Raw genomic sequence first — 14,498 nt, 5'->3', positions numbered from 1 at the left:
TAATTCAACTTCTAAGCGTGTATACGCACACAGGTTCCAGGGATGACGAATTGTACGCGCTTACGCGTATGCGCAATTGCATTTACCGTAAAATCGTGGATTTCCTCACGGATTAACAACCTAGAGGTATATATCTTTTTATTTTTTCGGAGAAGAGCAGATAGGGCAACTACTTGATTATATTTCTACATGTCCATATTACATACTCTGAAAATGTTAGATAATTAGCATGTGTCATTTTTTTAAAATCACATTTTTGTTACTAAACGGGCACTTTCTCCATAGGTCTACATGTAAAGACCAGTTATAGAAAGATGGCCCTATAATAAAAACGCCCCATTCATTTCTCCTCAAATTTTGCATATGGTGTAGATTTAACATCTGGAAAGTAATGCAAGTGGTATCGTTGCTGCTCTTCTAAATTCATTTATAAAATGTCCGACAAAATATTATTCTTTTGCCAATAATTCCATAGCCGTACGTCGTAGATAAGTCAAAGTATACTTTTTCTGAATCCTTATTACCAGTGCATTACGATGGTGTGAGTTTTGCAACGGTCTGAGTATTTTTGAACTTGACCCTCTGTTCAGAATTCATTGTAAATTCATTGACCTTTTTCTACTAGAACGAGGGTACTGTTCAACTGCCTCCATAACCTAGATTAATTAGCACTATAAGTACTATTCATCTGCTAAATATAGCAACTTTAACATGATTTGCACGATTGCAGTGCATGTAAACTGAAATCAATTTCACTAGAGCACCGTGATCGATTTTAGACACTTTTCTAAGGCTGTGATCACATAGAAGTATACGGTATACGGTATTCGCTATTCGCAATACGAAATACGCTCATTCGACCAGGCTGAGTTCATATAGGAGTATACTATACTATTTACCAACATTATAGGTGCACACAAGCAAGTTCATTTTAACTTGATATGTTTATGGGGGTACTCATTTTTTTACAAAAGCACACTCAATTTGACAGTATAAAAACAATCACATTCAAAAGTTGATCTTTGTTTTTGTTTTGTGACGCAATATTGTCTTTGACACGTCTCAATTAAATTATAGTTGAAGACCAAATTAAAAATACTAGTTTGGTGTGTGATGTCAGGGCGAAGGTGCGACGTGATTGGTTGCTGACCTGCACAGTACAGCATTTTTGGTCTGGGTGACAGGATGTCATACGCATACTAGTCTTTTTTAATTCGGTCTTCAATTATAACCAGTTGTCAAGCAAATGAATCACTGGTGCTAAATACGTCCATGTCCAGCATGAAATTACAACTTAATGTAGACATTGTATGTTGTATAAATACGATCCAAATAAAAATAAAACGCTTGTTTACATTAATCAAAAATGATACTCGGTAGTTATAAATAAACAATACCACAGGTTTACAACATATTAAAAAATGACAAGTCTGATGAAAGATCGCTCAGTACCAGTTTTGCAAACGAACAGCACATCGTCTCATGCGTTGCACAGCTGCGTTGTTCCCCACAGACTTTACGTGTGTATTTGCAATCAAATCACACCAATAGAGGTTATTATCCGTGTTCTATAAGTTACATATCCTATCAGCGACTGCTATACTTGTGGACTTGTAAAAGAAGTACCTACATGTGCAACCATGACTGTTTCAAAATAGCCCGCCAAAATCATGCAGGTAACTCCAAGGTCGTGCATTGAATTGTTTTGAATGAGGAATACTACGGGAACCAGCGCCTTTTGTTCGAAGTCACACATGAGTGGATAACCTCTATTGATTTAGACAACTGCTAGTCGTGGCCCAGTTAAAAAAAATGCCGATACTAGGTCAAAAACAATAGCATCGACCGTTGATTTCTGTCAATCAGTGACCTATGTATACCAATATATATGTGTTACTTCAATATGTTAAAACACTGGTGACACATGATGCAGTGACTCATCCGTTGCAAACTTGATGAAAATATGACATAAAACATTGCGATATCAAACATAGCCATGATCACATCATTCTCAATTGCTATATGAACGGGATCAATGGGATCCACACATTATACAAAATTGTTAAGAGTCATTGGTGACATTTGTAAGATAACGTCTAAATTTGGTGAATTCTCCTGTACTATAGAAAGAGCAGCAAAGTTGATATCACAAACACAAATATCCAGTTTGTACACCTAAGTGAAGATCCGCCATTGCAGTTATCCTTATTACAAAAACACACTGTTCCATTGTACTCAAACTTTGATCCTATTGGATATTCCTCTTTGAAGGGATTAAGATAGTTTAATGCGGCCACGTCACGGTAACATGTATGACTGTCGCCATCTTGAATCGGGTTTTTGTCGAACATTCGCAGGCATAATCTCTTCTTAAGAATCCGCGTTTCACTGACATCTGTATCTTGAAATAAGAAGAGATGAGATGGTTACTGACAATATTTCTTTAAATATTTGTGCATTTGTGCATTTGTTTGTTTTGGGTTTGTATAATTATATTACTGCTAAGCAATATAAATGGTATTAGAGAACGTCTTTCAGTTTCTGTTCATGTGCATGTTTTGGAGTGTGGGTTGACCTACGAGGTGTGTGAATGTGGTTACTTTATCCAATAACACTACATTGGAAACGGTAGAATGAACCTGCGACGTCGTCTGGACGTCTCCGCAGTTCAACCACACCCGTATCCTAATAACTATAAAATGCTAACGACACACAACGTACGCTGTATAGGCGCTTATGTAGTATCTTAAGAAATTATCTTGACGACCAAGTAAAATTAAATTCAATCAAAAAGTGACATGTTACAAAAGTTTTTGTTACAACCTGTATATATCTACCTCCAGTCAGCGGCACACACCGACATCGCCTGGCTAATAATTATTTGGTGCAGCAGAGACACTAAAATGAATACACGGGATCGATACACGTAAATTTCTATGCACGATTTTGATATCAGACGAAAATCTTCGGATACCGGGTTAGAAAATGATGAATATCTCCCGTAAATGATTTCGTATAAAGAAACCAGATGTGGTTCCTTGCACATGAATATATATTTTGAACAGATATGATAGTCGTTAGCTTGCGCTTTGAGACAGTAGCTTGCGTCTTGAGTGAAAAACTGACAATAATTCCGCAATAATTCTGATTTATATGTGCCGAATTATATAGCGCAATGTATAGGCCAATCGTGAAGGTTGTCTAAAAGAATATGACCTATGGCATACCATGCTTGACTGACACACAGCGAGGTGAGTCACCGAGCTAATCGGGGCTATTGTCAGTAGCCTTAGTCAGATGTCCTTCGGCCTATTATATTTAACAGGTCGATATGTATAATGGCTATGTGTGGCGGTGGATTCAATCTACCATGGCGATTTCTGCCATGAAGATATCGGGGCGATGACACTGTGCGGCACTAGCTTTGAAGTTCAGCAAGTGCTGCGTTGACTTAGCGTTGTTTCTTGCGTGTATATATGCGCCACTTTATTCGCGCGCGCAAAAGTATGTACACACACCAAGTAACGCAAAGCGAACGTAAAACACGCTAAACTTCATAGCTTGTGCCGCTGACTGGAGGTAGATAGTCCGTCAACTTAGAAGTACAAAGTAAATAGACCTCGGAAACTGGAGGTATGAGAATAATTATTTCAATGCAATTCATGTGTAAATGCTTCTTTGGCGCGCCAACTGCCAACTCACCCCACCTACTTTTTATGTTGGAAATGCGATGGGTAACGAATGATTGTTTAATAATAAGTAGCCCCGGGGAAATTTTCCTCCGATTAAATATTTATTCACATTTTTATTCATTCATTTATGCAATGGTTTACACTATTATGCAACTGTTAGGAGAACATTAATCAGACTACACTCTAAATTTCAAGGATTTAAAATAAATCCCAAGGGAATGTGATTAGGGACCAATCAAGTGTTAGATTTATAATTAAATCTTTAAGATTTAAAATTAAATCTTTAAGATTTAAAATTAAATCTTTAAGATTTAAAATTCAAATCTATAAGATTAATTTTAAATCTAAAATTGATTGGTCCCTAACTACAGTCTTAAGGATTTATTTTTAAATCCTTGTAATTTAGAGTGTACACACAATGACTTCATCTTACGTGGGTGACTCATTGTTAATAAGCCATCTACTTTGGAACATAACACCGTCCAATCCATTCTGAAACTTCCTGATTTTGAAGTTGGTGGTGTGCAAGTAATGAAAGGCATGTTAGCGCAACTAACTTCTTTATGCTTGGAGTCTTTTGGTATTGCACTATCAGCAGCATCGGAGCACCGAACACATTCAAGAGCGCCACCTATAAATAAACATCATTTTCAATAATTCAATTAATATGAAGTAACATTAAAATATAAGATATCTTAGCTTACCAATGGTACTTATAAATATCAGTAGCATGGTGACACTTTGCAGACAAAATGTTCTAAATATGTAATTCTACTAACTGCTATAATGGTTATCTGGACTAGCGCCATCTATGGAGACATGTCAGCAGCAAACCATTAATACACTGAACAGTTTAATGGAAGGCATTATTCTAGCCAACGTACCGCATGCAGTAGACTGATGCAAATGCAGTGTTCAAAAACGACGGCGTCATCTATCTCCCGAATTTAGTACAAAGCAATTATCGACATTGTTTCTAACACATAAAATAGAAATGTGGAAAATATTGCCCAGCATTTCTAGGTTGTGCGGGCTACTAACATGCATAATCTATATTACCCGGTGCATAGGATAATTTTAATAACGCCGGGCAGTTATTTCTGTTCACTCTCTAAACTTTACCTCTTCGAGTACTGATCAACATCACGATAACGCTGAAACCGAGGACATCAACCTCTGTAATAAAACAGACAAAAACACAGATATTACGGTAATTTCTCAGTGATATTACATTGCATTTATTTGTAACTATACAAAGCCACAATGAGGCATTGTGAAGTACTAGTGGTCCTTAGTTCAAACCCCGCAGCGTTGAGCATAATTTATCCAACGACGAGACGTTATTTTTTTCCTTTTTTTCGTTTTAATTCGATTATCAGGTGCAATTATAAATGTACGTCTTGTGTAGACATATTAAAAGAAACCTTTCACTTGCAGCCAAATTAATAAAATAATTTCACAAGAGCTAAATAAAAATCGTTGGGGCCTCCACCCCCCCCCCCCATGGTAATCTTTGATTGTCAGTCCTACCCCTGAGTAAGGTGCTTAGGTAAAAATGTTATCACCAAACTGAGCGCAAAGGATGTATCTAACATTAGCTTGGGGCGTTTGGGCGTAAACGTGTGGTTTTTTGTATGACGGATAAAACACTTTGCGGGGATGGTACCCCCTTCGTAGTTATAGGGCTAACTGATATACTGGTAAATGCCTGCAAAATCCTGGTGTCAAACATCTTATGCATTACTGTACATTTATGAGTGGAAAAAGGTGTTGCTCACGAATTACAAAATGTCCCCTTTAGGTTCAACAATATAGATCCCAGCGAGAAGACATTGAATATCTTTGAAATCCTTGCATTAGTGCAAGTGGGACAGAAATATGCCAGGAAACACTCAGCCCCCAGCTGTGCTGTATTGTATGCTAAAGTTACATAAGTCACGTTCTGCTCTGGCATTCTATTAAAAGCCATTGTCGTCGACGATTAAAGTGTCTCAGAGAATGTACAATTCATGTGTAAGATCTAAACCAATAACATGTCTTTGTTTTGAGATTATGTGACAAAAGTACCGTGAAATATGTTCGAAGCACAAAATTAATGCCTCTTTTAAGGAAAGGGGATTTGGAACATTTTTTTCGGATGTCCAAAGGACGAATAGACTTATGTACTGATATCTATGAAATGTTTCATTATCACGTTCATTACTACTTTAATCCTGCATGATGACATGGAGGAACATCACCTAAACAAGGACCGAAACAGGTGTTCAGCTCTAATATCCTGCAAAGAATTAAACATTTGCACACATCATAGTCTGCAACTTTCTAGGGCCATTTCATGCTATGAAGAACGTTATTATTTAAATTGCAAGCAGCAAGAATGATCGTTACACGATGTAAACACCATCTAATGTCAATATCGTCTTCTTGTCATATGTGACGTGTCATGTCAAAGGCAGACATTTTTGGGCAGGATCGTAAATGGAGAAATAGCCAAAAATCAGTCCGGGGGGATTTTTTCACAATTTGGGTTTGTTGCGAATTTGTGATGTTATTAATGTTTAAAATATTGTCTGATAGTTTCAGACTGGAATCTGGTATTTTTTTAGACATTTTTCAAGATAATTCCTACTCTTAAGGGAAGGGGTATGAACGTTTGGACAGTATTTATTGTGGGACATTAGAGCACATCAGACATATCGAATTGCATTCTGAATACGAAGAATGTCCTTCTGATATCAAATAATTTTGATTTTTTGAAATTCGCAATGTAATACACATTTTATGGCAAATCATTAAAAATTGATATTTTGATATTTAACAGTACTTGAAGTAAACTTAATAAATCTGATGATTTATACTTAAAGTGTATGTAGGTGGGATGAAAAGCCGACGATCAATTGAAAATTTTGACCTTTTGTATTGAAGATATGATTTTTTTTCTCAAAACACAAAAAAATAGGTCTTTTTGGGAAAAAAATCCATATCTTCAATATAAAAGATCAAAATTTTCAATTGATCGTCGGCTTTTCCTCCCAGCTACATACACTTTAAGGGTACTTGCCCATGAATTTCATTCAGGAGCGTGTTTGAAAAACGGCACAGCGTATTAGTAAAAAGAATAAAACATACTAAAATTTACAGCAGGGTTCGAACCAATGCCGATACACTATGCTGAACAGTGAACGATGCCACTGTGCCACGGCGGTACCTGTGGTTAATGTCTGACGATTTTCAAAGATATACATATCAACACGTTTCTAGTGTATTGAAAAGCAGATTTTGGTAGTAATATAGTCATAGTAAGACATTGGACTCTACTTGTCTGTTTGTTTTTCATTTAATACAAATTAATTTTGATGAATTGAACTGGTATGACTCTTAGGACTCGTAATAAACGACGATTAATTTTCTAATAAATAATAAAAACGCTGGGTCATTCAAGACGTCCTTGTAATTTATGTCAAAACCAGGGGAGCGACAACACACCTCTACGTGTATAAGCCTACTTGCACGATCGATACTCAATGATCCAGACAATAGCATTTGAATATACCGCCCTTATGTATGCATCTGCTTGACATGCCTGGTACCATAATAGCTTCCAATAGCCTACCCCACCGTAAATGGCTCTCGTCATTTCCTCGCTGTGCCAATATATACGTGTCATGTACGTAATTTCGAGGCATATTTTGTTCAAAAATGATAGGAAGGGACTGTTTTCAGCCAAAATATTGGCTGTCACCAGATGCGCAATGGTACCGGGAAGTGTTGCAGAAAGGTAAGCGTACTCATTATTAATTCAAAATATCACATTTTAATGAATTCGGATGCGAAATCCGAAAAGGGATTGACAGGTCAAAATTCTCACACTAGAAATATTGTGAAATAAAATCAAATCAAATGTAGGCTCCGCAAACAACGTCCAATTATTCCCATTGGTGTTTGCTACACGTGTATATAATAAATTATGATTTGGGGCTAATTTGAGAAGAGTTATTGCCTCGAATTTCAAAATACACCGAGTGACGTTTTTTGATCATAAACCTCGTCAATTCAAGACTCTGTAAAAACAAATCAAGAATTTTCTGGGATAATTGCAACTAAAGTATATGAAAGTTATGATCTAAGCTACCAGATGCATCATTAATTTCCTGACTATGATATTTAGTTGTGGGAAAAGATTACTTTAATATTTGTGCGGGATTATTTCCCGCCAAAACTTTCAACCAAAAAGAGCATGTAGCCTTAAGAATATATCATTAGATTTATAAAATTTATTTCGAGGACTGTTATATATCAAAAATTTGAAAAATATCAAATTTTAATAATTTGTCATAAAATTTGTATTATATCGTGAATTTCAAAAATGAAAATTATTTGATATCAGAAAGACGTGCTTCGTATTCAGAATGCAATTCGATACGTCTGAGGTGCTCTCATGTCCCACAAAAAATACTGTCGAAACGCCATAAACGCTCATTCTAGATCCCTTAACATTGTCAATAATATTTTTTTTAAACCGATATCTGAATTTCCAATTTTATAATACCATAACTTACGAATTCAATATCTTCGCTTAGGAATGTCCGATTTCATTGGGGAAAACGGCGTTGTGGAGCAAAATATCTCTTTATGTAAGATATGTAAAAACTTTAAATTGATAACCTGCCCAAAAGTGTCTGTTTTTGGCATGACACGTCACATATCTTACTTAACAAATTCCTCCAATTTGATCAGATTTGGTTAATATCCTGTAATATTGGCCCCACACAGTGGCCGACTTTTAAAGAAAATTATGAAAATTAAAATCTAACAGGTGGTTTGCTTAGCTAGCTTTCGCCATACTCCGGTTACTCACAAACCTGATATAACTCTTTAAAAGGGTTCAGGCCATATTTGGCAGTCGTCTTAGGGTATTTAAATAAAGGCACTTAATTTAATGCCCACTTGCCAGATGGGCGCTAACATTACAGCTTCTAGACAGGATGTCTGGAAAAGTGAACTTTGGCACAGCGGGTGGTCTTCCTGTGTATTTCAATTCGAAGCGCGGGATGTATGTCCAAATTTTCTAGCAAATTTGTCACTTTTTTGCAACTTTGTAGTTTTATTGTAGGAGTTTCCGTCGATACCTTTTTTCCGTCGGTAAAAACTTCCAATATTTAGTTTTTGAAAACATACTAAAAAGTAGAATCCCCAATGTGTAATTAAGTTGCCTTATACATTTTCAGCAATCTCTTAGCATTGTAGCACATCTAACTGATCACTTGGTGGTCATGGTATGGTTGTGCCCACGGGTCACGTGGGCATTAAATTTAGTGCCTTTTATTAAATGGCCTATGGTGACTGTTTGGTATGCAGTCAACAAGGGTGCCACTTTGTTTAGATTGTTTTTTAACTTAATTTAGTTCCCAAAATGTGTAGTTTACTGCACTGAGTCAGCGTCAGTGCAGTCACAGGATCAGGTCAGTTACGTAATCCAATTAAAATGTGCTTAACAACATGGGACTTAAGGCCTGCTACCTGCAGACTGATACTGATTAATCTGTGTCCTGAAACTTGGAAGCAGAGAGATCAGTGTTATACAGTAAGCCAAATAATTAAGGTACCAGTTACGTTCAGCCCTGTATATCCTAAACAAAGGCAGATATGTCATTATTGGAACCAACAGCCAATAGCTGCACCATTTAGCTCGAATTTTTCTCATTTGTTGAAATTGTTCAAGCAATAAAGACACGACGATCAAAAACCCAAGGAAGATTAAAATTTAAAAGTTGCAGTTAGCCACATTGTATGCCCTATTGATTTGTACACAAAGCGTTCGCGAACAAGAGATCTATCGCCGCGCTTTCATTGATTAAAACACAGAAGTGCAACATTTTATTTCATATCTTCATTAGGTTTTGGATCACCGTTTCTTTAATTCTCAACCAATTTCAACAAATAAGGTCTTAAATCAGCGCTAAAGAGTACAGGCATCGGCTGCTTGTTTTAATTTTGACACATTTGTCTATATTTAGGACATACATGGGTGAACACAACTGCTACCTTAATTCTTTTGCTTACTGTATATAGTTTACATTAATTTATCTAAGTTTATTTAAGTTATTAATTTATTTAAGTTTAAAGGAAAGTGCTTTAGGAAAAGTTGGGTTCATAGTTAACTAATCAATATGACTTGTGTAAGTTTGAATGTTTTAGTTAGAAAACATAGGGACCAAGTGAATGATACCGTAAATTTGGGAGAAAAGTTCAGCGGAGAGAGATATACAGCCTGTCTCAAAAAAAATTGTGCAAGTGAAAAGCGCCCTCTCTGGCAATTAGAAAATACCGTTGTGACATAATGCTTACATCAACGTCAAGGCCGTAGTCTTATCTCTGAAATGCCGTTTGCTCTGTTCAATTGCATGTTTTAATCTCGAGATATGTTTAGTTAAAGACGAAAGGGTAAAATCAAAATTGTGCCACTTTTACTAGGGAAGAAGGCTTTACATGTAACAGTGATAGCATCAAGGTTATCAAGAGTTCCTTCGTGAAATCAAAAGAATGCATCAATAGCACAATACAAAATGTTTTATCATGATGCAGGAATGATGATTCTCCTTTTCCACTTAAAAGAGATTAAAAGATAAATAAATATTTCACATTCTGCTTTAAAAATTAAATACATGTGCATATCAATGATTTTATCATGATTTTATCATGGTAAATGCTGTTCTCTTAGTCACTTAAGACATGTTAAAAGACAAACAAATATTGCGCACACATGTTATAGGTTAATGAACGCGTATTACTTGGGAGATATATTAGACAAAATAATGCACGCGTGCTGATGTTGATGCGTCTAATGCATGCGCCCGAAAGGAGGAGTGCAATAGACGCATTAACATCAGCTATCATTGATTTACATATACAGCTCTCTTCCCTAGTAAAAGTGGCACAATTGTGATTTTACCCTTTCGTTGTTAAATAAACATATCTCGAAATTGGGACAAGAAAATTGAACAGAACAAACGGCATTTGAGAGCTAAGACTGCGCCCGAGACGTTGATGTAAGCATTATGTCAGAAATTCTCTAATTGCCACAGAGGGCGCTTTTCACTTGCACAATTTTTTTTTGAGACAGGCTGTATACTATACATGTTTTGTGTTTTCTTTGTCAAGACGGATAATTTGAAACTATATATTTAAATTGCATTAGGAGCATTTTAAAAACGTTACCCCTATACAAGACAAAATAACCCAAATAGTGTAAAATTACATTTGGAGCGAAAATGATCTAAACAGTTAAAATCCCTTATATGAACCTTAACCTGATTGACAGCCTTATCCCCAACTTTACCCTAATGCATATTTTGGTATCAGGTGAAAGCTCCTATTTTTCTCATAACATATTGAAATTAGGCGTTCCAAATTGGTATTTTTCCCGAAGAAATCGTCAAACAAACTGTCGAATTAGTCTCAACTGTGGTATACCACGTTTTTGACTAATTGTGCAGTTTTTTGATGATATCTTCGGAAATACACGGATTCGGAACTCCTAATTTTAGTATGTTAATGAGAAAAATAGGATCTTTCATTTGATATCAATTTATTACATGATCATGATGATTATCATTAATAAAAACACTGTAGATTACATGATCATGATGATTATCATTAATTTAAAAACAAACACTGTAGACTACCAGTTGTACGCTGTATTAAATGTCAGTAATTCCATAAAGAATTAGTCGCATTTACAAGGAACATTTACATGATCTTTTTGCATTTGCCTGAAAGGGACAACGTTTTATGTTACACATAAGTTTTAGAGAATTTGATTTTCCAAATATATCAGGTCACATTCCTTTAATAACTCAATTTACCCAAGTGTACGTGTTTTGCACCCGGGGGATTCGTAATCTACACAACCTGGTTGTTACTGAAAGTCAATAAATTTCATTAGTACACAACTTCACACCCGTACGGTCATTTTCTTTAACTAGTAAGCATGATGGGGCGATAATAAAAAACGTGACATGTTTAAAATAAAGACAAATTCTATCTTTGAACCTAAACAGTGTTAGCAACACGAACATAAATGGATTGCATGGTCATGTTGATTTCCGGACGAGTGAGAATTAGTATTTCAGTAGTATACTGACATACCAAGTAGCATGACATACCAAGACCAGCAAGCGTGACCAAATCCTCATACATTGACCACTATACAGAAAGTGATAGTAACCATCAAATTTAAGAATTAATTGAATAGCATAATTATTACACATGGGGGAGGGGGAGGTTGTGAATTTGTAATATGTTATCAAAAACAACATTGTGAAAGTATTTGACGACGTAAAAAATATTCAACGACGGAAACGTTTACAATATAATCATAAAGTTGAACAAAATATACAATTTTGCTGCACATACAGTTGTATCATGTTGTTCCGCCTTTGTATTCAAATATATAGGAAGACTACCCGCTGTGTAGAAATTCACTTCAAGACTGTCTACAAGCTGTTATGGCAGCATGGAGGTGGTCATGTGCGTATTTATAAACAGGTATTTATAAATACAGCCGAAGCATACTGTTCAGTCTCGAAAGAAATCAAACCAAAAAGATGCTCTTAGTGGCTGCATTCCCTATCTTGACATCCCAGCAAACACAAAACGTTTTTGACATCATTCGCCAAAGGTTAGAAAAGGTTACCAGAAAATGTTTAATTGTCGAGTTATATAAAGGCTATAAAACGTTTTCATAACATTTAAAAACATTGTTTGATAACTTCCTGCAAATATTATAACATAATGTTATTAAAGTGTTGACAAAATATTTGTCAAAAAATGTTTGCAAAAATTAAATTTACAATAACATTTTTAAAACATTTTAAAATAGTTCTGTAGTGTGTTTTCATATATAAGGATTAAAACGGTTTCATGACCTTTATATAACCCGACATTTTTATGATATTACAATCAGATAAAGAGGCTTACGCATCATACACTGGAACATGGAAATATGATCAAATTAATGATGCTTAATCGTTATTCTTAATATATCAATATACAAGGGAAAGAAGAATACGTATAGCACATTTAAACATGAATTTACAAATGAAATCATAACATGCATAGGCAGATATACCAGAGTAAGAACTCCGGGCATACCTGCCTGTGCGGGGACTTGAACCCCAGACCTGTCACTGAGCTACACAGACTGTCCCTGATAAACAGGACCCAAGTCTTATGGATACTTTGAGGGAAATTATGTGTGTGAAATATTCTTGATTTGGTCAAACCTAAAATTATTGGATGGATGGGATTTTATTTCCCTCCAAAAAGTCATGTCTTCTCAAATCGTGCCCTAGAAGTCATATGATTGCTACACTACCGGCAACATAGAAGGTTTTACTATGGATGAAACATTTACCAAGTGTATAATCTAAATCTTGCAGAACTTACTATATAAAAGAATGAAATGTATACGTGATTTAACGCAACTCTAATTAATTTATAAACGCCAAACAAATTCACTCTATTTAATGAAGTGTCATAATGTGCATCTATTAAACAAAATTAACACATATGGTTTAGTTTTAAAATTCGGAGGGTATACGCCGCACTAAAATCGAACGCGCACGATTCCCACTATACTATACGCAGGTTATACGGCCTTTTATTCGAATAGTGTCCTCTTATGTGAGCCGGTATCATGAAATTAACTTGTTCGTCCTCGAATAGAATACTCATATGGAAACTCAGCCTGAGGAACACTGATCCGTTCGGAACATTCAAGATATGAATGACAATATCCTGCCTTACATGATCTGTGTTGATTGACTCGAATCATAAACATAATCGGTGATACTAACTGTAGATTCGTCGAAGCTGACAGTGGGATTCTTTATACAGCCCACGTACACGAACCCTTAAACGGAATCTTTTTATTCTGACTTCATTTTGAAATATGAAACCAATATATCATTGTGAATTTGTGCTCGCATGATCTATATATAATGATTAATTTCTTTTCCGCAGTTCAAATACACCAAAACATACGATATTGAGCGTAAAGATCACGAGTTGATATAGCAACATCCATTTTGTGATGAAGATAACTGTAATAATAATTAGGTCATGAGGTAGCAGAAGAAATGCTGTAGCATTATTAGTTGCCGTATGGCTCTTCAGCTGTGTGTGATATAACTATTGATTTGTTTTTAAATGTAACGGTCCTCGAAGTAAATTGTATAAATTTAATAATTACGTACTTAAAGTGTATATAGCTGAAAAGCTGTCCATTATATGGCCCTGTTGGCCATGTGAAGCACTGAACAAGTTCTAAGCTATTTTGTACCTCAGTTGAATATCACCACCTTGCTACGATACAAAAAAAAATGGTTCAAACATGCATTTAAATGCGAGCATGTAGAAGAATTCAAATATCACAGATATACTTTTGTAGGTCCTGTGGTTCTTGAGTTATGTTGTAAAGAGGGCTGAAACAACAACACTTTTGTAAAATGTACATAACGCATTAGCAACAATAAATTAAGCAAGTTTTCAAAGTATATGATTTGTAGAATGAACTTTTGCAAAACACCAAAGTGCTATTTTTCAATAATATATTGCTTCAGATAATGATTTTTTTTGGCTGCTTCGATCAACAATACCTTGTATACCCTTAAAGGAAATAACACAAATACGTTGATTAAACGGATGCATGCTTGAACCATATTTCGTACTTGTCATGAAAATTACAAAAAAAAAATACTTTAATGGCAATTATCGTAGAAGGGTGACGATATACTTTTTCATGAT

General features: G+C 35.4%; 1 protein-coding gene across 4 annotated transcripts in view; it reads right to left on the bottom strand.

Moving 5' to 3' along the window:
* Window positions 1–565: 565 nt before the first annotated feature.
* The window catches only part of LOC140170381 (uncharacterized), a 105,422-nt gene continuing 91,489 nt past the window's right edge, over window positions 566–14,498 (bottom strand). For 3 of the 4 annotated variants that reach the window (XM_072193757.1, XM_072193758.1, XM_072193756.1), the window contains 3 exons: window positions 4,815–4,868; window positions 4,126–4,323; window positions 566–2,401 (listed from right to left, as the gene is read on the bottom strand). In XM_072193757.1, the coding sequence (XP_072049858.1) occupies window positions 2,121–2,401; window positions 4,126–4,323; window positions 4,815–4,868 (533 nt within the window). In that variant the 3' untranslated portion in view covers window positions 566–2,120. The remainder of the gene's footprint in view (window positions 2,402–4,125; window positions 4,324–4,814; window positions 4,869–14,498) is intronic. The other variant, XM_072193759.1, reaches the window with a different exon arrangement.

Source organism: Amphiura filiformis, chromosome 14 (assembly GCF_039555335.1).
Source record: "Amphiura filiformis chromosome 14, Afil_fr2py, whole genome shotgun sequence".
NCBI classification, from domain to species: domain Eukaryota; kingdom Metazoa; phylum Echinodermata; class Ophiuroidea; order Amphilepidida; family Amphiuridae; genus Amphiura; species Amphiura filiformis.
This window is presented reverse-complemented; position numbering and strand designations above follow the sequence as displayed.